This window comes from Trichosurus vulpecula, chromosome 4 (genome assembly GCF_011100635.1).
Source record: "Trichosurus vulpecula isolate mTriVul1 chromosome 4, mTriVul1.pri, whole genome shotgun sequence".
Taxonomy (NCBI): Eukaryota; Metazoa; Chordata; class Mammalia; order Diprotodontia; family Phalangeridae; genus Trichosurus; species Trichosurus vulpecula.
The window spans coordinates 32389545-32416207 of record NC_050576.1 but is presented as its reverse complement, the minus strand read 5'-3'; the positions used below and the strand labels follow the sequence as shown (position 1 = coordinate 32416207).

Sequence of the window (26663 nt, the reverse complement as noted above, 5' to 3'; positions counted from 1 at the left end):
ATTCTCCCTGTTCTTGTGTTTTGGTCAGAATTCCTGGGCTGAAACTGGTTCTAGAGAAGTGAGGTATATTTGGGGGAGAGCCAGATCATTTGTGTCCAGGACTCACTGCACCATTGGTTACATCCAGGTTGGACATATTGTCCATGGTATACAATTCACTAAAACAAACAGAAAGGCAAAAAGGAAGGTCTCCAAGAAGCTGAACTTTATTTTCTCCTGGGGTTTATTGGCTTGTTTCTTTGGGGCTTATTGGTTGCTTTGTTTTGGAGTCAATGCTGGAATTCTGGCAAGTTCACCAATGAAGAGAGCAAAGTTCTGTCTCAGATTCTTTCCTCCCCACAGTCGGTGTTGTGGGCTAGTCCTGAGATCCAATTGGACAGAATACTGTTCACCTAGGGTGTGGGGGTCAAGGGGGTACAGCCATGGAGCTGTCCAGGTTCCCAGGCCTGTGGTATAAGAGAGGAAGTCTGTCTTTAGCAGGACAATGCTTGTGTCCAGAGCAGAGCTCTCTCCATGTTCTCGTGGCTCTCCTCATGGCTCCCTGTGAGCCTCTCCAGGCTGTGGCTGTGGGCAGGTTCCCTGGGCTTGACCCTGGGCCTGTTCCAACTGACTCGGCTCCTGCTCAGGAGGCAGAAGCTTCTCCAAGGCTTAAAGAGCTTCTCTGGGCCACCCACCCACTGGCTCTTTGGGCATACCAAGGAGGTAGGTCTAGGCTCTTGGTCAGGGGCAAAGGCAAGAGGGATGGATTTGAAGAGGTAGAAGAAAGGCATACAAAGAGAGAGAAAGAAAAGGGCAGAGGGAAAGGAGGCAGAAAGGCAAGATGCTAAAAAAGCAGAAAATGAAATATGGGATCTCAGTAATGAGAAGCTCAGAGGTAGCTAGCCCCCCTAATACCTGACCAAGACATTTCCCCCTGCCCAGAAGCATTACTGATGAGTGAGCAGTAATCTGCCTCTGCTTGAAGACTAATGGAGAAGGGAGCCCACTACTTCCTCACCATACAGCCTTTTTCCCATTAGACTAGCTCCCACTGTTAGGAAGGTTTTCTGATGTCCAGACGGAATCTGCTCGTTTGCAACAACCACTTGTCCCCATTCCCAAATTTTCCTAGTTCTACCTTTGGGCAGAAAGAAGAGCAAGAGTGGGAAGAAGATTGTCCACACATTGGCCCTTTGGACTCCCTGGAGCTAGAGCTGTGTCTCAGGATGGAGAGAAGGAAGGAGAGGGCAAAGGAGAAGAGAGAGTTCAGGGATAATAGAGGAAGAGATAGAGGAGGAGGAGAGAGTCAAGGAAAGAGGGAACAGGGAGGGGATTGCAGAGGAAGAGATGGAGGGAGAAGAGAGGGGGAAAGGAGAGAGGAGGATAAAATAAGGAGGGAGAAGAGAGTACGACAGTGGAGGGGGAAAGGGAGGTGTGGGGATAGGGAGAGGATGAGAACTACTGAGAAATGGGCTTTGGGCTTTTCTGACAGTAAATCTGCGGCCTTTTCTCAGCTCTCATTCTCCTTGATTCTGACAAGCCCATCCATCTGGACATTTTGTAGTCTCTTGTCTTCTATACTATTCCTCTCTACTGGTTCTTCTAGCTCTTTGCTGACTGTGTCTTCCAGGTCTTTATTGGATCAGTGTCCGAGTCTTGTTTGTTCTCTTAGAGGGATGTTCCCAAGTTTCTGTCTTGAGCCTTCTTCTCTGCCTGCTCTAAATTCTCCCCTGTAGTGATCCCATCAGCTTCCATGAGGTTAACCATCACCTCCGTTCTGATGACTCTGAGGGCTACCTCTATCCATCCCCAGTCTCACATTGGTGTTGTTACCTTCTTGCCATGCCTTTGCATGTGGCTGTGCCATTGGCATCTCCTTCAGCAAGTCCAAAACAGAACTAATTATTCCTCCTCCCCCTGGGCTGGCAGATAGAGTCCCCAGGAGGAAGCTGGGAGGGAAGGTGGCCTTCCACCACTGTGCTTCCCACCGCCATCATCATGTAAAATGAATATTGGTTACTCAGTCAGGTTTAATTGGATTGTAGAAAAGAACATTTATTAAGCTGGTTTTGTCAGAACAGTTGGTACAAAACAACCCACGGTCTTCCCTCCAACCTGGGTACACTCTCCCCTAAGTGCTTACAGAAGGTGGGCTTAAAGGTAGAGCATATGTGGTGAAGGGGGTAATTTACATCTCCTGGAAGTCCTTTTCTCCCCTTCCTTGAGCCCTCATGATGATCCCCTTGGGAAGGGGAGAGCCCAGCTTTCCAATGGGCTCCTTGGAGAGTTGCAAAACTCCCTCCCTCAGAGTAGCTCATCTGTCGTCTGTAGACAAAGCCATCAGTGGTTCCGACTGTTCCAATGAGAAGTCCAAATATTCTAATCTATTTATGTTCATGAGGTTATTCTCTGGTCAGTACCAGAAGAGGAGACGTGAAGTCTTCTTATCTTCCCCCAAGAGCTTGGTGGGACCATTCTCCTCCATCTGCAGCCTTGAATGCTGGAATTTAGTCACTCCTTTCCAAGCCTATGGGGCATGACTGAGTCTCTTTACTCAATCCCGACATACTTCCTGTGTAGAATAATTTCATTTACTCCCTCTCAAATCAATGAAGTGGTTTCCTTTGATGAATCAGTGCCCTTGTCTTGTTCCCTTAGCAGGGACCTATACCAAGGTTCATACTAGGTCCCATTCTCTTCTCTCTCTCTCTCTCTACTCTCCTCTTGATCCCCTAGTAAGATTTCATTGATTCACCCCTACTTCAATAAACCTAACAGATTGACTAATTAAAGCGTTCACACCTTTTAATCCATCCAACTCCCAGAACAATTACTCTAAGGTACAGGTCTAATCATGTTGCTGCTTTGCCCCCAAATTGAGAATGGCTTCCCATTGCCCACAGACAAGATATAAATGAGTCAGGCTGGCATGTTAGCCTGGGGCAGTAATCCCTAGTTGGCTCCCACTTACTCTTCTAGCCTTATTCCATACTACTCCCCTTCACGTACTCCTTTTTGTCACACTCAGCCTCTGGCCATTCCTCAATTTTAAAACTCTATCTTCCACTCCCAAGCCTTTGCAGAAGCCATCTCCCATGCTTGGAAAGAACTCCCTCAGTTTGCTTCTTAAATCCTTTCTCCAAGCCTCAGCTCAGAAGTTGCCTTCCCAGTGAAGCATTCCCTGATGCCCTGATGCCTCTGCCTCACATTGGCTAATACTTTCTCTTTTCTCACTAAAATGGATAGATTGTGCTGATAGACATTCTTGTTCAGTCATGTCCATCTCTTTGTTATCCCTTTTGGGGTTTTCTTGGCAAAGATACTGGAGTGGTTTGCTATTTCCTTATCCAGCTCACTTTACTGATGAGGAAACTGAGGTAAACAGGTTAAGTGATGGTTAATAAGTTTCTGAGACCAGATATGATCTCAGAAAGATGAGTTTTCCTGACTCCAGGCCTGGCGCTTTATCTACTGTGCTACCTAGCTGCCCCAAACTGTCTTAATGCCTATTATAAACAGGTGTAACCTTCCCGCACCACCCCATCCCTCAGGAATACATTTGGAACAAGCAGACATCACTTTACTGAGCAAAGTCAAGGCTGAGAACAGGTCCAAGCCACGTGCCTAGTGTAACTAAGAGACCTTTGCCCCTAGAGGTTGTGATGTGGCCAAGATGTGTGAGTACAGTCCAAAGGCTCTCCATGGGTGACACCCATATGAATTCATCCTCTGGTATGGCAACAAAAAGTGCCATCCAAATGGCCAAGCCTTTGGCATTGGCTGTAGAAATAGAGGGCTTTATCATGGCAATTCTGAAACATATCATGGCTATAAGAAACTAGCTTATGGAATTCAGATTTAATAATCAATGTGGATTATACAAGGGAATATACAGACTGTGCAATCCATCCCTGAAGATAGTTAAAAAAACCCAAAGCTTGTGCAAGACCTAACAACACATAACCTGATGGCTGGAATTGCATATAATAGGTTTGCTCTTTTGCATTGACATACAAGTGACAAATTCGCATACAGACCTAAAAATATTCTGGAGAACTCAACCACTAAAGAGAACTGAAACCAGGCTATTATCAGACTTGCTGTTGCCCACAATCTCCTTGATGATATTCATTGAAAAAAACAGCCTTAAGAGCAATGTTGTTACTAGATGGCACCATGCCAATGTAACAAGAGCCTATGTGCAGTGACAAGGTTCCGCATGTAGTGAGGTCCATGTGTGGTTAGGGCTGTCCCCCTACCTGTAGAATGGGGAATACCATTGTGTGGCTCAAAGTGGGGAGGCAGAATAGTTATCTCTTGCCTCTCCTCCTCCTTCTCTTCTCCAATGAAGACTTTTGTTCTTGCCATGACGAGGAGCAGGAGATTGGGACTGGAGGTCACTCTGCTCTCCTCGGCGTGACAGGGTATCTCTAGAATCATATCTATCTCCTCCCTTCAACATTGTTAGTTTAGGGAATATGGTCCAGTTCAATCTAACTTTTGCTCATTGTGTCGTTATTAATGGGGAAGGAGGACTCCAAGCTCTATATGCAAGGCTTGACCCCTTTCCCATCAAATACTACCAGTTCTACAATGAACACATGGGGCAAATAACAAAGAAACCTATTTATCCAAATGGCCGCAAAACAGACATTAAAACAGTGACCCTACAGGGGTGAGCTTACCTCTTCATGCCTTTATTCAACAAATTTTGTTGTTATTTGTTCCATCTGAGCAATTGACATTAGAATGGAATAATAGCAAAGCAGCAGCTTGTCTCAGGACCATTTCTACCTGAACCTCAGCAGAAAAGACAAGAAAGAGATAACAAAGACAGCAAAAAACACAGTGGTAATATAGGAATAATACTGTTAGGCTGCTTGGTGGTGCAGTAGATAGAGTTCTATACTAAGAGTCAGGAAGACCTAAATTTAACTCCCACCTTTCATACTTACTAGTTCTGTGACCTTGTGGAAGCATAAGCAAAGTGGATTTTTGCTAGTATTTTTGGAGTTTTGTTTTCCATCATCCATGACCATAACAATCTCTTGTCCCTGGGTGTTAGATATGAGTTCTGTGGTTCAGAACATCACCACAAAGTGTGTAGATTGTGAGTGCCAGGTGTCACCTGTTTAAATTGTAAAGGTCAAGACCCTGGAAGGGTGGAGTGTAAGTATAAAGCAGGTGGGCCTTGGTTAGTGAGTGGGGAACCTTTAGGGTTGACATGCACAAGCTAGGATGCTGTGTGTGCCCTGATCGGCCCCCATCAAGGCTTGGGAGAATTTGAGTGTGCTTCAGCTGGCCCCCATTAAGGCTTGTTGGGATTTAGGGCAATGCACAAGTTGTGCCTGTCTGGACTGATCCTGTCGAGACGTAGAGGGAGTTGCCTGCCCCCCCTTTTCACCAGCCCCTGTGAGAAGGGTGATTAGGGAATGCTGTAGGAATTGGTGCTTAGCAACCTTTGTAAGAAGGTTAGATAGAATAAAGTCTGCATTTGTTTAAATAAAGTAGGATTGTTAACCTCTTTGAAGCTGTCTTTCCTTTATAAAAGCAGATCAAAGAACCTGTGCTAGCAGGCCATCGTGTGTGTGCTAGGGTGTTTGCTAATACACCCTGGGAAAGCCACTTCACTTCTGTTTGTCTCAGTTTCCTTATCTGTAAAATGGGGATGATAGAATAGTACTTACCTTTCAAGGTTGTTGTGAGGCTAAAATGAAATAACATTTGTAAAGCACTTCACATACCTTAACTACTAGCTATTATGTGGCAAGGACAGCTAGGCAACATAGGGAGAGACTGTCAGGCTTTGAGTCACCAGTGTATTTTTCATGTCTCAAAGTTGGTACTAAAGAGAGTGAGAGTGACTGTGTATCAGTTCTGATCTCAGTGTGAGTGCTTGCCTTGTGTCAGTTCTTTGTAAAGCAGTTTTTTAGGCCAAGGTATCTTTGGCATTCGAACAACACGGCCAGCTCATTGACGTTGTCTCTCTGCAGCTGAGTTTGAATCCTTGGCAGTTTAGCTTGAGAAAGGACCTCAGCGTCTGGTACCTCATCTTGCCAGCTGATCTTCAGAATCCTCCTAAGATAATTCAAATGGAAGTGATTCAGCTTCCTGGCATGGCACTGGAAGACTGTCCAGGTTTCACAGGCATACAACAATGAAGTCAGCACAACAGCTATCCAGACCTTCAGTTTGGTATTTAGTCTAATATCTCTCCTCTCCCACACTTTCCTTCTGAGCCTCCCAAATGCTAAGCTAGGTCTGGCAATGCCTGAGTCAAGTTCATCATGTATGTGCACATCCCTGGAAAGCATATGCCAAGCTAAGTGACCTTATGCACGGCACTTAACATTTTTCATTTGCTATAAGCAATGATTCCATGTATGGATGATGCAGTGCTGGCTGGTGGAGAACTTCTGTTTTCTTGGTGTTGATTGTGAGGCCAAAATTAGCACAAGCAGCAGAAAATAGATCTACAGTCTGTTGCATCTCAGCCTCATAGACTGCTTTGAGGACACAATCATCTGTGAACAAAATGATCACACACCAACTCTCCATCTACTTGAGTCTTGGCTTGTAGCCTTTCCAAGTTAACTAGCTTATCATCAGTGCAGTAGCTGAGCATGATGTCATTTTCATCCTTATTAAAAGCATCTGACAACATTGCAGGCAACATGCTATGAAGCATGGGAGCAAGCAGAGAGCCCTAGTGGGTGCTCCATTGCTGACTGGGAAAGCATGAGAGCAGCATCCTTTATCCAGAACCTGTGCAAGCGTACCATCATAAGACTGGTATACAATAGTGATGAATTTCTCTGGGCAACAAAATTTCTCCATAATCTTCCACAAGCTTTCATGACTGATAGTATCAAAGGTCTTAGATGGATGAATGTTGTGTACACACCTCTGCTTTGCTCCTGATATTTCTCCTGGGCTTGTGAGGCAGGAAACTTCATGTTGACCATTCCCCTGCCTTTCCTGAAGCCACATGGGCTCTCAGGCAGATTACCATCTTCAAGAGGTGCTAGTCCTCCCTCAACACCCTCTACACACCCAAAGAGTAGTGGTTAATGGTTCAATGTCAACTTGGCAAGAGGTTTCCAGTAGAGTGTTCCCTATCTCTTCATCCTCTATATTTTCTGTCTCTTTCCCCTTCTTTTACTCTCATCTCATCCTCCCCATCTCTTCCTATATATTCTTATTTCTTTATCTTTTTCTCTCATAAACTGAATTCAAGTTACCTTACTGAAGTGAACATTCCAAGACACTGATCCATAAGAATGGTGCATGTGATTTCTGAATCACTATCACTTAAATCTAAGCGATTATGGAGAACATGAGGGGTACTGGAAAAGGTCAAGTGTGCTGATCATCAAAAAAGGAAGAGAATGACATTTGTAAACTACAGATTAGTCAGCGTGCTTTTGATTTCTTGCAAAATTCTAGAGCATGTCGTTAAAGAGATGGCTAGTGAGCATCTGTAAAAAGAAGTCATGATCACAGCAAATCAACCTGGCCTCAAGAAAAAGATCATGCTAGACTGATTTTATTCCCTTTTTGATAGGTTATTAAACTAGCAGACACGTGATTAAGTTGCTGTAGGTATAGCTTACCTAGATTTTAGCATAGGATTTGATTAAACATTTCATTCTACTTTTGTAGAAAAGATGGAGAAGTTTGAGTTGAATGATACGTGGATTCAGACCTGGCTAAATGGATGAATTTAAACTAGTCATCAATGGCTCCGTAGAAACTTGTTGTAGATCTCTAGTGGAGTATTCCAGAGACCTGTGCTCAGCCCTTTGCCATATAACATTTGTACAAATGACTTATATAAGGCATTGATGATATCATTTTCAAATACACCAATGATGTAAAGCTAGGAAGGATGACAGATTCAGGGCCCTAAAAGATCTTGAGAAGATTAACAGCAGACCAAGCACTAAAAGATGAAATGTAATAAGGACAAATGGAAAGTCATCTATTGGTACCAAAAATTAACATCACAAGTACAAGATTATGGGGAGCAGGGGTTGCCCAGATGTCAGTTTGTCTGAAAAAGGTCTGGGAGTTTTAGTGGACTACAAAATGTGATATAAATCAGCACAGTGATGTGGAAGCCAAACATTTTAGGGGTTTTCAGCTGCATTAAGAAAGGAAGAGGACTTATAAATAAGAGAGATGGTAGTTCTACTGTCCTATGTCCTGGTCAGACTACATTTGGAATGTTGTGTTCAGTCCTGAGCATTGCCTTCTAGAAAGGATATTGACGAGCTGGTAATTGATCAAAGAAGACCAACTTGGTTAATGAAAGGCCTTATATCCATACCTTGAGGACAGGAGTGGGGACGCTCAGCCTGGAAAGAAGGCACAGGAGGGTCACTGTCATCATGTAATGGAAAGGCTGTCATGCGGAAGACTGTATGTCTGTTTGGCCCCACAGGGAATAACCAGGGGAAATAAGTCAAGGTTTAAAGAGATAAATTTGGTTTTGATACAAGGAAAAATTTCCTAACGTTAGAGCTATCCAAACAGAGGATGAGCTACATAGGGAGGGGGTGGACTTACCCTCACTGAAGGTCTTCACGCCAGGCTTTAACTGAATGACCACGTGGTCGTATGTTTTAGTGAAGATTTCAGATCCTTTAAGGTACGGACTGGACTGGATGGCTGATGACATCACTTGCAACTCGAATTCCATGATTTTGTGATTATTCTTTCCCTCATTTCTACCTCTTCCTATCCTTGGTCTCCCTCATTTCCTTTTCCATCTTTCTTATTTTTTTCTTCCCACATCTTTCCCTTACGCATTCACTTCTCCCAGAACTTCTTCCTCCGTCTAATCTTCCCCTTGGATTCCTTTCTTTGTTGTGACAGATAGCTTGTTGACTAATGGGAGCTAAAAGGGCTGCCACTTGTCATAAGATGTATAGAACTCTCTAACTTGTGGGAATTGGTTTTTGTCCTCTCCTGACCTCTAGTAACATGGTCTCTGTGATTTCTCTTCTCTTCCCCCTTCCCCAATTGCAGATGAAGAAGGAAGGTGAATTGGACAAGGTTCTGTCATGGGCCAACATTTACCCCTGTGCACACCAACTGTGGATGGGGAATTTTCTTGGTTTCCTGAACATCTATGACCCCGACTACACCAAGGCTGTGTACAGTAGAGGAGGTGAGGGAACTTGAGACTTCCCCATGGGGTCTGTGTCTAAGGGGGAATCAGAAGGGCAAATATGGGAAGGAATGAATGGAGGTGGGGAATGGGAGGGTGAATTGGAGAGGGACCTGAAGTATTAGGATGGACAGAAGCCTCAACTGAAAGCCTTGGGAGAGGTAGTAGAGGTAATAACTGTCATTAGGGCTCAAGTTTTCTCTGGCAAAAAGAACAGTCTGTGCACTGAAAAGGGCAAAGAAAAAATGACAAATGGAAAACTGAAGATCAAGAGTCCTGGCTGCTTTTACTAAGGTTGAATCATTAGTCCAATGCAAATTCCTTGACAAGGTACTAAGAGAACTGGGATTTATAAATATTAAGCCAGTAGTAATGTTTTTTTGAGATTGAGCTTGAGATTGGGAGAAGTACTTCCAATAAGGAGACAGGGAATAGTCCTAGTTTTTTAAACCACAACAGAAATAGAATGTCATCTGCAAGTTTTAAGTCAGTGAGCTTTACTTCCATACTCGCCAAGATTACAGAATGTACTACTAAAGAGATGGTTGGTAAACATCAGGAAAAGGAAGCAACCAAGGAGCCAACATGGCCTTTTCAAGAACAGATTATGCCAGACTAATCTTGATTCCTTTTTGACAAGCTTCCTAGTCCCATACAGAGAAGATCATTCCCTTGATCTCACCATCAATCAGAAGTATTTGACCTCTAGTACAGTGCCTGGCACAGAGGACACACCAAATAACTGCCTGTGTCTGTTGACTGATTAACTCTGAAATTCTTCTTCTTGACCACATCTTATTCTTCCATCTCTCATTTTGCCTCAGTGTTCCCAAATTGATTGCAACCTCTAGTCACTCACCCGTCTCTGCTCTCACAGTCCACCACCCATGATCTGGTCTTAGCTTTCTTCCCTTTGTATCCTTGTCCCTATGCTTAAGCAGTTCAACTTTTCATTGTCTCAGATCCTTGAGGTCCCCACCTTCTGCTCATGCCTTGCTAAATCCTAACTCTGAGTTTCCTTCCCAGCCATCTTCTCCACTTTGATTTGAGTGTTGCTGTTTGGCACTGGACTCAATCACACAAATGTGCTGGTTGAGTCCATTACAAATTTATTGTATGTAATCTTAAAGGGGGCCTATGTCTGACAGCAATCCTTTTACTTTTTAGTGACTGACCAATCACACTCCCTTCTGCTACAGTTGTTCTAATACTTCTGCTCTTTTGTTAAACTTTATGCCGTTCCTGACCAACAAAAGACCTATTCTTATCTTTCAGTGAAAAAAGTGGTCATCTACCATGAGCTCCCTATTCTACCCTTCAAAACTCTTTCTCTCCTGTTCTCTCCTCCTTTGCTCCAATCTCTGCAGAAGAGGTCATCCTTCTCTTTGGCAAGCCCAATTCCTCTGCTTGTTTCCTTCATCCCATCTTTTCCTACCTCTTCCAGCAATTGTCCCCTTGACAATCCCCAGTCTTATGTTTGTTCTCTCCTTATCTCCTGGCCCCTTCCCTACTGACGGCAACATGGACCGATCTTTGCAAGGATTTTTCCTATGCTTGAAATGCTCTCCTCTTATTCTCTCTTCTTAGAACCCTTACCTTCCTTCAAGGCTCAACTAAACTGTACTTTTTATTGGAGACTTTCACTGACCCCCTGTAGTTGTCAGTACTCTTTTCCTCTTCAAATTCTCCTGACTTTCCTTATCTGTTTATATATCGTATCCCCATAGGTAAACATAAAAGGAGGGTGAGTGGCTTCACTTTGCTTTTTTAGCACCTAGGACAGTTCCTTGCCCATAATTGGTGTTTAAAGTTGCTTGCCAAATTTAATCACCATCATTTGAATCTGAGGGATGCTGTAGACAGAATTAAGCTGAATTTCACAAAAAAATTTGTAACTTTTGGGTTGAAAAATTGCTTCAGATAATAAGCTCAGCTGAAACTGTACCTGACTAATTCTTTATTGGGCAACATTTCAGCCAATGTAGCTGATAAATTTCTGAAACTTGTCCTCTCCCTCCTGCTACGGTTTCGCTCTCTCTCACCTTTCTTCCCTCAGTCTCTGTCTCTTATTACAATTCTGTTCTGGGTTAGACTCTGGTCAAATTGATAATACTTGTCCCATAATAATACAGCAGCTCTGGTTTTCATATTGTCGCATATATTGACCTAAATGTGGTCCTAATCACTGAGATTGATTGTGCTTTTCATTTGCTCTAAACTTCACAAGCTTGTTACCAACAAAAATGAGCAACAAACATCTCTGAAGTCAATCAGAGAGCGATGCTTCAATAAATGTAACTCTCATAGGTTTCTGAACAGGCTTAATTCGGCAACAAGTCAACAAGCATTTGTTTACTAGGTGCTTACTGTATTCCAGGCATAGTGCTAAGGGCTGGGGATGCAAAGAAAGGCAAGAACAGCCTTTGACCTCAAGTTGTTTACCATCTAATCCTAATCCAACTAACCTTAAAGGGACAGTGCAATAATCAAGAAAAACTTCCTAAGAATTAGAATTAGCCACCAGGGGAATGGGCTTCCTGAGGACATATGGGGGAGGTGACAGCTGCTAACCAAAGGTTCTGAAGTCAGGGCAGGATGGCCACTTGTCACAGATGCTGGAAAGGAGCTTCTTACTTGAGCATTGATTGGACTCAATGGCCACTGGAAATCCTTCCACCTCTGAGATGCTGCGTTTCTGAGCCTCTGGGCTCCTAGACCTAGACTTTGTATCCTCAGGGTAAAGACAGGATTGGTCCTATTCTCTGCCAGCCTGATCCTGCTTTGGCTTCTCAGAGTTGACTTTTCTGACTGCATCTTTTTTCCCTCCACAGATCCCAAGGCCATGGACATATATGGTTTTTTCTTACCATGGATTGGTGAGTGGGATTCCTCTGCCTCCCCTAACTCTCTCACCCATCTTGGGTAGGCTAGGGAAATAATAAGCACAGGTCTGTATAGTGGGGTGCTTGGGTTTGGGGAATGAAGCAGAATTATCCAACCCTTTCTTCCTCTCCCTCCCCATCACACAGTCTTTCAGTCCTCACCTCATCCCTAGTCCTAGTCCTGTGCCAAATCCTGGGCTTGACTGGACAGAGACTGGGCTCTTGCTTTCCAGGAGCTCCTAGTCTACCTGAGAAGATAAATCACAAATATGCCATCTTCCTAAAATGGAGCAAAAGCCTTAAATGGGAACTCAGGAAAACTGGGTCCTGGCTCTGACTCTGCCTCTACACTATGATGTGATCTTAGGCAAGACTCATCCTCTCTCTGGACATCTTTCCTCCTCTACAATAGAGGAATAATAATATATCCTCTGGTCTTTATAGGGTGACTATGAAGAGAGTACCCTTATGACCTCTTGAAGAATGATAGCTATCTGAAACATTATCAGTGCAGTCTCTCAAAAGATTATATCAGGCTGCAGCCTATCCTGGGGCCTGGCTCTCCTCTGCTTTGTATTTCACCTCTGTTCATTTCTGTGACACTCTATCTCTCCCTTCTTGGGACCTTCCTATGACTCTCCTCCCTTTCACAGACCCAATTACCATCTTTTCTCACCTTTCCACACATTGCAATGGCTTCTAACCCTTCCATTCCTGTTATTTTCTCCAAGATTACCAATGATGTCTTCTCAAATATTATATCCAGTTGCCTTTTTTCAATCCTCACCCTTCTAGATTTCTCTGCAGCTTTCATGACTGTTGATCATTCCTACCTTCCGGATAGTCTTTCTTCCTTTTTCATCCATGACAATACTTTTTCCTTGTGCTTCTGATCATTCTCTGACTACTTCTCAGTCTCTTTTCCTGAATTACCATGCAGCAGAGTAACCTGTTTCTTCAACAAGCATTCAACAAATAGTTGTTGAATTGGATTGATTTTGTGGTTGGATCAGCTCTCCAGTTTGAGATTCTATGTTTGTTTTTTTGGAGGGGGAGGGAAATTGGGGTTAAGTGACTTGCCCAAGGTCACACAGCTAGTAAGTGTGTCAAGTGTCTGAGGCCAGATTTGAACTCAGGTCCTCCTGACTCCAGGCCAGTGCTCTACTCACTGAGTCACCTAGCTGCCCCCAGTTTGAGATTCTAAAGCAGATTTAAACATTCAATCAATCAGCAATCCTTTATTAAGCATTTATTACAGAGGTAAATATGAAGCAATCACTACCCTGGGGAGCTTACATTCTTGGGGGTGCAGGGAGCAACATGTACAAGGCAAGTAAGTACAAATTGTAGTTTCCAGTGGTGGTCGAAGTCCTTAGCAGCTGGCAGTGGGTGGATATGTGGATGGGTGGCAGGGATCTTTGCAGTCTTCTCTTTCACTCACTCTACATGCATTCTGGCCAAATTTCTTCCAGCATTTCTCTATACAAACCATTCCACAGTCAATCCTCAACTTTGGCAGGACTTAGCATCCTAGAAAATGGCACAAAAGTAAAAAATGCAAATGTTGCTACATTGAACTTATGAGAAATAAGGGGTTAGGTACCTTTGCAAGCGAAAACTGTAATCTTTCATTAGTGATTGCTGAAGGTTTGCTTTTCTGCCTTCAGTTCTCTAGAACAAAATGTCAGTGATGATAACAGGCACTTTCTGGAGCAGATTCATGAACACTTTCAAGAATGCTTTCCTCCCTTTTGTGGATATAACAAATGGTTGATTCATTAACACCAAACTTGGGGCTGACAGCATCTGCAGATACTGTAGCATGAAGTTTCTGTAACCTTCATTTTTGTCAATGAGCCACTTCACTGACTTTGCCCACTTGGGCTTAGATCGGACAGGACTTGCACAATGCTTTGGGGGCAGGATTGCAACACAAAACTTGAGTTTTAAAGTCAAACAATGAAAATATACAACGAATGCTTGAGGTGAACAATCCCAGAGATTTGCCTAGTAGTTTACCAGCTGCTCCACCCACTTGCATGCATCACACCTCCCAGTTTTTCTCTACTGAGCATAGCTGTGAATGTATGTGGCTGTCAACACAAAAGTGAAAACAAAGTTATTAACAAAATCATGTGAATGCTTGAAACCATGAAAGTTAAACCCTGAATGCTGAAGTTTGACTGTGGCTCTGTGCCTTTGCACAAGCTGGACCCAATGCCTGGAAGGCTTTTACTCCTCACCTCCAGCTCTTGGAATCTTCAGCCTCCTTCATGACTCACACCTTCCACGGGAAGTCTTTTCTGATCCTTCCAGGGGTTCTTCTTCTCCTCCCATTACCTTGCATTTACTTTTCCTGGGGTACTCACAGTCTGTTAGATTATAAACTCCATGAGGGCAGGAACTGTCTTTAGCCTGTTTTTGTATCCCCAGTGCTTAGCACACTGCCTGATACATAATAGGTGTTCAATAAATGTTTCTTGACTGATTGCTGATTCCCCCAGGAGAATGTGAATTCCTCATGTGGGGCCTTGGAGGGGTGACTGTGGAGAGAACATAAGGATTTTTGTTCTTCTATCTCTATAGTGCTATGTGTTCTAACCTTCCTCTCAGCTCTAGCATTCTCTATTCAATGGTCTAAAGTCCCTTCATGTTTGAACATTCTGTGTTAGGCAGCTCAAGGTGATTCCCAGCACCGCCACTGTGTCATTCTTTTTGTATGTTTTCTTAAGTAGGTTAAACCTCCCCAATGAAGTCTTATTCCATGACTAAGGTCTTCAGAATACCCTTTCAACTTCAATTTTATTTAGGACTACTGTGTGCTCTCAGAAGGGAGAATGTGCTTATTGTTCCTGTCAAAGTTTCCATGTGTCTGCATCCTGGACAGGAAGTGAGCATCCTGATGATATTTTCTGCTCTCTCATGTCTTCTCCCTCCTAATCCCAGGGAAGGGGCTACTGGTCTCTGATGGTCCCAAGTGGTTTCAGCACCGGAAACTGCTCACCCTTGCCTTTCATTCAGAGGTCCTGAAGCCATATGTGGACCTGTTTGTGGAGTGTACCAAAGCTATGCTGGTGAGAAGCTCCTTGAGCCCTCGCTCTACTCCTTGCCCCTTCCCTTGGGGATAAAAGTAAGGAGGGGACTAGTTTGGGGCAGGGGAGCTTAGGTTGAGCCTGTAGTGCTGCACTGGACAGAATGTCCTTTGGAATAGATGAGGAAAGGAAACTAGATGTTTGGGGAAGGGGTGCAGGGAGGGGTGAGCCCTGGGGACAAGCCCTGTGGGTCTATGGGGCTTGGGGCTGGGAGAGGTGTCTGATTTCCTGTCTTTTTCAGGACAAATGGGACAAGAAGATTCAGAAGGACAAGTGTGTGAACATCTTCCCAGATGTGGGTCACTTGGCTCTCTACAGTCTGATTACATGTATCTTTGGAAGGAGCAATAGAGGCCAGACACAGAGGTTAGGGAATGGGCCCTGACTGTCCTGGGGGAGTTGTCTTTACCTGGGCCCTAGGGAGCAAGCCACTGGTCTGAGAGGAGACACAGCCCTTTCCTGGAGAGCCCCTTGTTTGGTGAGGAGAAATACAAACACCACAGGGAAACATCACTGGGGTCTTGATGCTAAGGGTCCTGATGAAAGATATGGGACTTTGAGTGACCCCCTTTCTCTTCCCCCCCAGTACAGAGCTTAGTCTTGGAAGGTGGCTAGGACAAGGGGGAAGGGGAATGACTACTCAAAATGCCATAACACACCCCCTCTTCACTCCTCCCCCTCCTCATTGTTTCAATTCTTTCCTCTTGGCCCCTGCAGTGACATCACCTACTATGAGGCCATAGAGGAACTCACCTTGTTGATGCAAGAGCGAATGGCATCCTTCCAGTATCACAATGACTTCTTCTACTATTGGTTCACGACTCATGGCCAAAAGTTCCTTCGGGCCTGCAAGGTTGCTCATGACCATACTGGTGTGTCTCCAGCCTAGGGCTGCCCCTCTTTTATCCATCTTCCTCTCTATCTCTTTCCATTTCTCCCTTCCTTCCTTCCTTCCTTCTTCCTTCCTTCCTTCCTTCCTTCCTTCTTCCCTACCTCCCTCCTTCTCTCTCTTCCTTCCTTCCTTTTTTCCTTCCTTCCTTTTTTCCTTCCTTCATTTTTTCTTTACTTCCTTCTTTCCTTCCTCTTCCTCATAGGCTCAACTCCCAAGTCAACCTACTTTGTAGTCCCAAGGGTTATTCCTCATTACCCCCCATAAAGTGCAGCCTTTTTGTGACCTTCCATCCTCTGTCCCTTCACTAACCAAATCATACCAAATGATTCTTCCCTTTGAGGCAGGAGGGGGAGTACTTCACAGGATCACAGAATCTCTGAGTTGGAGGAGATGTCAGCAAGTATGTAGTACAACCTCTATCTGAGGAGGAAAGCTTACTACAACATTTCCAAGAAAAGGTTATCTAACCCCTGTTTGAAGAAGTCAAAAAATAGGGAATGCATCAGTATTACAGGTATCCCAGTTCCACTTTTGGACAGCTCCAATTTTCAGGAAGTTTTTCCTTATATCAAGGACAAATCTGCCTCTGCAATTTCCACTGGTTGGTCCTGGCTCCACTTTCAGGGGCTGAGAAGAATAAGCCTAATCTCCTTCCTCTCTGATAGCCATGCAGATGTTGAACACATGGCCAGCCCTCCTAGAAATCTTCCTTTCTCCGGGCCAAACATCTTTACTCCCTTCAATTAATCCTCATATCTCATGGTCTCAAGGTCTTTCATTAGTCCAGTCCTCCTCTTCTCAATGCTCTCTTGCTTCTCAATGTCCTTTCTAACATATGGTGCCCAGAACTGAACACAGTCCTGCAGGTGAGATCAGAAAAGGCCAGCAGATAACCTGACCATCAGCTGCATCATTAGGACCTTGATGCCTTTCTTGAACAAACTGAGATCACATTAGCTTTTCATTGGCTGCCCTGTTATAGTCTCAACTCTTGTTGTCTTTGTAGCTCCCTCTGATACTCAGATCTTTTTTCAGATGAACAGGATTCTCTCACTCATTTTGTAATGTGAAGTTGATTTTTTGAACCAGAGCATTAAACTTTACATTTATCTATCCATATAAAATTTCACTGTATATTTGGCTTATTTTCATACCCTTGGGAGATACTTTTGGTTTTTGTCTCTATGGCTAAATGTTGTTAAGCTATCTTTCTTAGCTTTGCGATGTCTTTATGTTTTATAACCAAATTATTTAGCTCTTTATTCAAGTAACTGATAAAACTATCAAAAAGTACATAGTTGACTGGAGAATGGATTTCTAGAGTAGTCTGTCTGAGATCTCTATCAAGGTTGATACTGAGGCATTAATAATGACTACCCTTTGGGTTCAGTCAAACTGAGCTATCTAGTTTTGCTAGCATCAAGTCCATTTTGCCCACTAGAAAAGTATGACAGACTTTTCCACATGGTTTATTAAAATTTAGGTCCACCATATCTGTAGCATTCCCTGAATAAAACAGCCTAGTAATACTGTCAAATAAGGAAATGAGGCTACCCTGACATAACCTATCCTTCATGACCTAATGTAGTTTTTTTGTCATTACCACTTCTTTGTCAAAAATTAAATATTTTAAGTATAACTTTCATTTTTCATTACTAGACATTTTCCAATAGTTTTGATTACTAGGTCTTTTCTAGTAATATATGCAGTTTCTAGCTGTAATCCTTCCTCCCATCTTTACTCTTCACCATCTAGAATTCAACCCTGACATATGACAAGAAGTTCACTTAAATAAAAGATGTCTGCATGTGACAGTATATGCAACCATATTTCCTTATGGTCCTTGACCGTTCTACCAAGGGAAACAACATATGGATCATTACTTGTTCTCAGGAACAGGTAATGATTTTTGTTGACACTTCCTTAGAGTTTGGCTTCCTTTTTATGATATCTCCATTTTCATTGGTGAAGTCACTGTGCATATCATGCATCTCTTTCCACTTATTTCACTATGGATCTCTTCATACAAATCTTCCCATGTTTCTTTGGTTTTCTCAGATCTATCGTTTCTTGCTGAATGAGGACATTTCATTATATTCACAGGCCACCTTTTCTAGCCATACTCTAAATGATGGACACTCATTTTTTCCAGTTTTTTGCTGTTATGGCCATTTACTTTTCTACTTATGAAGTTCTTTAACCAATTAAGGGCCCTTTTCCTCTTGCTCAGTGGCTCCAAGAATTAGAAATCCTGATAGGAAGGCTCCTCTAGTTAACTAGAGTAAGGGTTGGAGATTGCTCCCAGTGGAGCTCTCAGCAGTGGTGAATTTTGAGTAATTCATTGGAGTGAGGGCTTGGCTGAGGCATCTATAGCCCTAAGACAGTGTATTTGGGGGAAAGAGCCCTGGGTGGGCTGTTCGGGGACCTGGCTCTTCCACTCATTGCATTTGATTCCATGACCTTGACTCAACCATTCCCCTCCCTAGGATTTAATTTCCATTCTGTAGCTTAGGTGCTTGAACAAATGACTTCTCCTGCCCTTTCTAGCACTAACACTCTGATTTCTTTGCACAGACAAGGTGATTAGGGCCAGAAGGGCTGCCCTGAAGGAAGAGGATGTGCAGGAGAAGATTCAAGGGAAAAAACGCCTGGATTTCCTGGACATTCTTCTTAAGGCTGGGGTGAGCCTGAGGGGCTTTGAAGGGATGGGTTAATCTGCAGTTCAATTAGGGAAAAAGCCAAAGTGGGTCTTTAGGGCCCCCCTTGATCCAAGGAATGTCTGTCGCTATTGTTCCTTCATCCTTCCTGGTGCATTTGCTCATTCATCAAATAGGAGGAGAGATCAGTGCAGAATGGACTGTCTACCCAAGGCTTCCTGGAGGAGCTGGGGAAGGGCGGATAACTTGAACTTGACTTTGCTTGGTACAGAGGATCCAGACAGGCAGAGTGAAATTGGATCCAATATGATGTAGTAGAAAGGGTACTCGATTTGGCATCAAATGCCCTTGGTTCAAATCCTGGTTCTGACACTTATCACCTGGGTGGCATTGGCCAAGTCACTTCCCCAGTGTGAGCTTCACTTTCTTCCTCTGTAAAATGAGATTTGGCTCAAAAGTCTCTAAGGCCCCTTTCAGTTCTAAATCTTACGCATAAGAAGGCAATTCCGGTAGAAGGATGGTTTTTGCTCCAGCCCCACCAAAAAAGAAGACCCCATTTCCCTCCAATTCAGGTCCTTTTTCTCCTATTTAGTAACTCTTCTGTAGGGGAAGTTCTCCCTGAAGTCTACTTCGAATCCTTCGTATTGTGTCATTCACCCATTCTTGTCACCTCTATTTCTTCTTGAAGGATGAGAACAGCAATAAGTTGTCAGATGCAGACCTGAGGTCTGAGGTGGACACATTCATGTTTGCGGGTCATGACACCACCACCAGCGGCATCTCCTGGTTCCTGTACTGCATGGCCCTCCACCCAGAGCACCAGCAGCGGTGCCGGGAAGAGGTCCAGGAAATCTTAGGAAATCGTGACACCATCCAATGGTAAGCCCTGGGCCTGCAACGTGTCAGAACTGGCTGAGAAGTGTGCCATGGGATGCAGGGACCCCGTCAGGACCTGGCTGCTCCCTCTGACTCTTCCACTTACTAAGGTTGTGGCCATGCCAAGTCTCTTTCCTCTTCTGGGCTTCAGTTTCCTCATCTGTAAAATAAGGGGTTTGGACTACTCAGTCTCTAAGGAATCTTGAAGGGCTAAATCTCACATCCAATGACTATTCCTATGGTTGACTCCACAGTCTTAGTTGCCCTTGATCTGTTCCATTGGCAGAGTTTGGGGAGCTCATCCTTATGGGACAAGTCATCCTCCCAAATTTTCCCATGCCCCTCCTTACCCCACACGGGGCTTTTGGCCAGTTCTAGCCCTGTGCTTGAGGTCTCCTTGCAGTGAGACTGCAGCTTCCCGAGGAAGCATCTCATCTACTTGAGTCTAACCCAGTCTCTAGATTCCAAGGCTTGGGCGTTTCATTATTTTCTCAATCTTGCTAGTCTCTGAACCCTTCCTCGACTATTTGACAAAGTCTCTCACATCGTGCTTCCCAGAGTCACAGAATTTGAGTTCAAAGAGACCCCAGCTGTCATTCAGTCCAAACTGAGCATGAAAGGAACCTCCACTTTAATGTATTCAACTATGTGATTGTGTCTTTGCTTGGAGACTTCCAGTTGATGGGGAGCCCACTAGCCCTGGGGACAGCACCCTTCTTTGGCACAAACCATTGTTAGAGAGTTCTTTCTGACATCATAAACCTTTTCAACTTGTCTCTCTACTTCTCCTTCTGACCTCTGAGGACAAGCAGGACCAGTCTCATGCCTTCTCCACAGGGCAGCTCTGCAAACACTTGAAGACAATTGGGTTCCTCCTGAGTCTTCTCTTCTCCAGCTTGACCATGCCCACTTCCTTCAACTGCTCTGTCCCTGATGGGGACTCAAAGCCCTTCCCCATCCTGGTGGCCCCCCTCTGGACACTCCATCCTATCGGTGTCCTTCTTATATCATGGCACCTGGAAATCAACACAATATACTGGAAGCTATGCTAGCTCCTACAGTGCTTTAAGGTTTGCAAAACATTTTTCGTATATTAAATTACTATGATGTCACAATCCCTGTGAGGTCAATTCTGTTAGTACCAGCCCCATTGTGTTGATGAGGAAACTCAGATACAGAGAGGCTGAGTGACTGCTCAGGATCATACAGAGAGATAATATCTGAGGGAGAATTTGAACTCAGGTCTTCTTGACACCAAGTCCAATGACCTAACCACCACACTGCTTAGTTTAATCTGCCTCTCTTAATGTAGCCCAAGAACACATTGGCTATGTGGGCTGCTGCATCATCCTGACGACACATACTGAGCTCGTCACCCACTAAAACCCCCAGGTCTTTTTCACATAATTTCTTAACTATGTTGACCTGATCTTGTATTTATATTTTTTTTTTTACCGAATTATGACTTTATTTTGTTTCTCAAATTTCAGCTTATTATATTCAGTCCAATGTTCCGGCTTGTCAAAATCCCATTGGATCCTACTATCCATAGTGTTGGTTGCCCCTTTCAACCTTAAGCCATCTGCAAATTTGGTGATGACACATCTGTGCCTTTGTCCAAATCATTGCTATACACATTAAATAACCAAGGACCAAGCACAGATTACCTGTTGTATCCCACTGGGAACCTCCTGCCGTATTGAACCACTACTGTTTTGAGTCCTGCCATCCAAACTGTTCTGAATTCAGCTAATTGTATTATCATCTAGTCCACATCTTTCTATCTTCTCTACCAGACTAACAAGAGATAACATTATCAAAAACTTGACTGAAAACTAGGTAAATTGTATCCAGACTATTCCCCTCAACTACCAGCTTAGTAATCCTGTCCAAAAAAGAGATGATGTGAGCCTAGCATGACCTGTGCTTGACAAAGTGAGGCAGGCTCTTGGGATCACTGCTTCCTTTTGTAGATGTTGGCCAACCCCCAACATCTTCCTAAAGATTGGTGTAGAGGTTATCTCAAGAATTCAGGAGAAGCACATTGACTTATAGTGTGCAGAATCTGTTCTCTTTTTCACTCCACCCCATTAAAAATCTGGACTTTTGTCCCTCTCTCTTGTAGTACCTTCCCTGTGTTCCATGACCTTTCAAAGATTTTGCACAATCCCGTGCCCCAGATTCTGCCAAAGAGCATCTTTGAGCTGACCTGGGCTGTTTCTTCAATGACAGGACCATGCTCTAAGCCTCTTCAGCTTGGGAGAACAGGCCAAGGCTTTTTGTGTTCTGCTGGCCAGACCTTAGAGCATTCTGGGTGTCACCCTCACCTCCCTCACCACGCCAAGTGAAGGCCTCAGTGGAGGACCCTAGTGTGGATTCATTCACAGGGCACTCTATGGCTTACAAGACCATTGACAAAGGTCAAAGAATTACAGAATTGAGACTCTCAGATCTAGGATAGAACTCAGGGGCACATAATAAGGGTCCCAATTCTACCACATCCCTGACAAATGCCCATCCAGCCACTGCCAGAAGACCTCCAAGGAGGGAAGACTCCCCACCTCCCAAGTCAGTAGCCCAATTCACTTTTCTCGGCTCTAGTTGGTGCACAGCTAAGAAGAATGAATTCAAAATTTCTACCCAGGTCTTTGAATTCCAAACCAAGCTTTCTTTCCACTCCTGTTCCCTGCTGGAAGGCCTGGGCCATTTCCTTCTCTGTATCCTCAGGTGTTAGTCAAGGGTTCTGCATACAGCAGATAATAGATTCATGTTTGTTCAGCTGAATTGAGCAATGCCCTGTTCACTATCTCCATGTGTCTTTCTTTTCTGAGCCCCCTTGGGCCTAGCTCTATGCTGACCACTGAGGGAGTGATCAGAGGCACTCAGGGATCTCTCATTCTGATGGGAAGAAGGAGGAAATGTCAAGGGGATATTTGTGAGATCAGAGGCTAAACCAAGAGCCACAGGCTTTGTGTGCCTGTGAGGCTCAGATGACACCTGCTGGGGCACTCAGGAAGAGCTTACCCCAAGAGAGGAACATGCAGGACCTTAAAGGAAGGGTAGGAAGAGGCAAGGAGGAGGAGGGAGGGCATTCTAGGTGGGGGTAATCTGGGCAAAGGTATGCAGGAAAGCATCTTGAGCAAGAGGTAGGGAGGAACAGCAGACAGACCCAGAAGCAGGACTGGACACTTGGGCAAGTCTACCACTAGGAATAATGTGGGGGTGGTATTCCAGACCCCCTCCCCTTTTCTCCTCTAGTTAGTTGGAAGGTGGATCTGGGGTGTCAGGGGAATCCAAGTGGCATGACTGTGGGGCTGCTGTACCTGCTCCACACTGACTGAATGTTCTGGCCTGCTGTTCTCCCTCCACACAGGGAAGACCTGGGGAAAATGACTTACCTTACCATGTGTATCAAGGAGAGTTTCCGCCTATATCCTCCAGTGCCCCAGGTTTACCGGCAGCTCAACAAGCCTGTTACCTTCATGGATGGGAAGTCGCTACCTGAAGGTAGGATAAGGGTGTCCCTTGAGCCTGGGTGTGGCAGGTGGGAGGCGTGGGTCAAGTCCTGACTACTCAGACTTCCTTGAGTGTTTGGCCAGGACCTTTCTCCAAGATGTCCTGCATAGAGAAATCTCATTTATCTAAACTCTCAGCCACAAGCTTTTCTAACCTAGGGCAGGCCTAGTTCTCAGGAACGGCAGGAAATGCACTCAGCAATGATGCTTTAGTCCTTGTCTTGGCCATAAAGGCAGGGTTCTCCCTTCCAGGGATGAGCTAAGTGATTTATGTGCAGTATCTATACCATAATCATCACACACCAACTCACCCAACTGGACACTAGGGAGGGAGATTCCAGCATTTTGGAGGAAGGAGTTGGACATCTGGGGGGCACCTCATCTGGGAAAGTTGGTGTGTTGCATGAGATAATAACTGCCTTCACCTACAACAGCAGTTCTGAACCTGGGTCTGTGAACATTTTTTTGTTAACTAAAAAAATTCAAAAACAATTTTTCAATATAATTGGGTTCCTCTGTAATCTCATGTATGTTATTTTCTGCATTTAAAAACATTATTCTGAGGAGGGATCTACAGGCTTCCTTAGTCTGCCTGGTGGGTCCATGACACACAAACAGGGTATGAACAGCCCACCTTTTAGATAGACTTTTAGTTAGATATTTGTGGCCTGTCTGCATCAGTGGAAAAGCTGACCCCACCAGGAGTTCCCCTTACCAATGAAATTATAAGACTGTTTTCTTGGAGCATCCCTCTCCCTGTCCCACAGGCAGCCTGGTCTCTCTCCACATCTATGCGCTGCACAGGAACCCAACAGTCTGGGACAAGCCTGAGGTATCTCCAATCATCACATTTGAAGAACAGCAGAAGGGGCCAGAGGACAGCATTCACAGAGGGGGAGGGGGAGGGGAAGGGGAAGGCTCATGACTGTTGGGAATAGGGGATGACCTGCCCTAAGTCAACTCAGGAGGCCAGGCTGAGGAGCTCGGGAGGGGGAGGATCTGGGGACTCCTCCTGCTAGGAAAGAGCCCATTAGCTTTCCCTGTGACCTACTTTTCTTTCTGCCTTCACTGTCTCTGCCTGTATCCCACCAGTCACTTCCCTTCCCATGCCCCTAACCTTGAAGGTATCTTTGACCCATACCCCTCCCTCCTGCCCCCATCCAATCAGTTCCCAGGAGTCTATTCATTCTCCCTCTGTGCAGATAGATGGATTCCATTTCTTGAACCCATTTCCCTTTCTCTATTTCCATAGCCTTGTGCAGACTTCTGTGACAATCTTGCCTGCCCTCATTTCCCCTTACAATCCATCCATTGGAGGAGTAAGGGAAGGATAGTCTTACTTCTTTGTAAACTGAGTCATTCTTCTTATCATAAAACTTTAGTAGTTCCTGCTCCCCCCATGTGAGGTTCAGATGCTTCTGCTGGACCTCTTCCAATCACCCCATTCCCCTTCCTTGACACCATGTTGGCTCTCCAGGCTTATGTGAGATTACTCTTATATGTATATTCTGTGTTCTAGACATCAACTTCCATACTACCATTATGTCCCAATGCCCTGCGTCCCCCTGCCTCTGTGCCTCAGATCCAACTTCACCTTGCATCTGGAATATATTCCATTTCTAGAATCACAGAGTCTTAGGCTCCAAAGTTACATGAGACATCAGGGGTCCCTGGTCCAGCCCATTGTCCAGGTTCCTCCACCTAACAAGTGTTAGAGGAAGGATTTGAACCCAGGTCTTCCTTCCTTTTGTTTCAGGTTTTTGATCCCCAGCGCTTCTCTCCAGAGAATTCCTCTACTCGTCACCCCTATGCATTCATTCCCTTCTCAGCTGGGCCCAGGTAGGTGCTGTCTCCCAGCATCTGGGTGGGGTGGGGTAAGGGACATCAATGCTGCAACTGCAGCCTCTCAAATATATCTGCCTGCCTACTCTACCAGGGCAGACCTGGGAGAAAACTGCCTCCTCAGCCAACTCTACAACTCCCACACAGATGGGGCTGGGAGTAGGGATGGCTTCCTAGGCGCCTTGGAAGAAAGTGAGCTTGGCTGGCTGAATGGACAAGAGGTGTTCTGACCTCAGGGTGTTGATTTTTCTCTCTACTTGGAGACACATATATCTATATATGCAAGAAATAACTTCTGCTAGTCTAGTTGAGGGTAGAGATAAAGAAAAGGTTGGATCTTGCCTCTATTTGAGAGGCAGCTAATAATGCTGGCTATAAAGTCAGGAAAACCTGAGTTTAATTTCTGCCTTTGATGGCTGCTACAGCTACAACCTGCTTGTCCTGCTCCTATGCCAGGCTCTAGGAGCCTGAACTTGTTCTGTCTCCAGCCATGGAGCAATCCTGGCAGCAATGCTGATTTTGTGTTTGTCTCCCTCTCTGACTGCAGGAACTGCATTGGGCAGCAGTTTGCCATGATGGAGACTAAAGTGGTCACAGCCCTCTGCCTCCTTCACTTTGAGTTTTCTCTGGAGCCCTCCAGGATGCCCAGCAAACGGCTTCAGCTTGCCCTAGGCTCTAAGAATGGCATCCACCTTAACTTGAAGAAGCTGATCTAGGAGGGAGCAGAGCCTGGAGCTCTGTCTTGTGAATGGTGGGGGATGGGGGTGGGACATCGGTGGTGGTGCTGAAGTGAAATTGCTGATGCAGACTGAACATGGCCCTGGCCTCCTGGGAGCTTAGAATCCAGTACAGGAATGAAGATAGACACAGGCCCTAGGGTGTTGATTTTTCTCTCTACTTGGACACACACATAGAGTTTTATATGCAAGAAATACCTTGTACTAGTACAGGAACATCTCTTATGCGACCATATTGTTTCAGTTTGGAAGACCTCTTTGTGGTTTGTAGTTCAAACTCTTCATATTACAGGGGAGGAAACTGAGGGTCTGAGTTACCCTGGTTTCCTTCAAAGCCTGGTTCAGTGGCCACTCCTACAGGAAGCCCATAGGACATTTTGTATTTCCCAGTAGAATGGAAGCTCTTTGAGGGCAGGGCCTGATCCAGTTTTGTCTTCGTACTTCCAGTACCTAGCACAGTGCCTGGAATGGAAGAGAATCCCGGCAAATACTTTTGTAATAAATTGGGTAAAGAACATTGTGGACAAAGGCAGAGAGGCTGGAGAGCTCTGGGTGTTTGCAGGGTGCAGAGAGTTCAATCTGGCTGGAGCTTGGAGAACATGGTCTGTGTATGTGAGGGTGATGTTGGGAGGAGGAATAATGGTAATAAAATAGCTAAATTTATATGTCACTTTAACCTTTACAAAGTGTTTGTGTTGTATTATCTCAGGTCTTACTAACTCCTTGGGACAGTTAGGTGGTGCAGTGGATAGAGGGCTGGGCCTGAAGTCAGGAAGACCTGAGGTCAAATTCAGCCTCAGATATTTAATAGTTGTATGACCTTGGAAAAATTGCTTAATCCTGTTTGCCTCTGTTTCCTCATCTGTAAAATGAGCTGGAGAAGGAAAGGACAAATTTCAGTATCTTTGCCAAGAAAACCCCATGTGGGGTCACAAAGAGTTGAACAGGACTGAAAAAGGACTAAACAACAGACAACTTTCTAACTCCAAGTCTGTAATGGCAGGCTGGTATCAAATTTT

General features: G+C 44.6%; 1 protein-coding gene across 1 annotated transcript; it reads left to right on the top strand.

Moving 5' to 3' along the window:
- Positions 1-466: 466 nt before the first annotated feature.
- Positions 467-26326, top strand: LOC118847821 (cytochrome P450 4B1-like). Its single transcript, XM_036756456.1, has 12 exons — positions 467-702; positions 9010-9151; positions 11983-12027; positions 14980-15107; positions 15367-15491; positions 15843-15997; positions 18592-18698; positions 19363-19553; positions 22924-23057; positions 23833-23897; positions 24822-24904; positions 25455-26326. Exons 1-12 carry the CDS (start codon positions 514-516, stop codon positions 25621-25623), a joined length of 1533 nt encoding a protein of 510 aa, XP_036612351.1. The 5' UTR covers positions 467-513; the 3' UTR covers positions 25624-26326.
- The last annotated feature ends 337 nt before the right edge of the window (positions 26327-26663 follow it).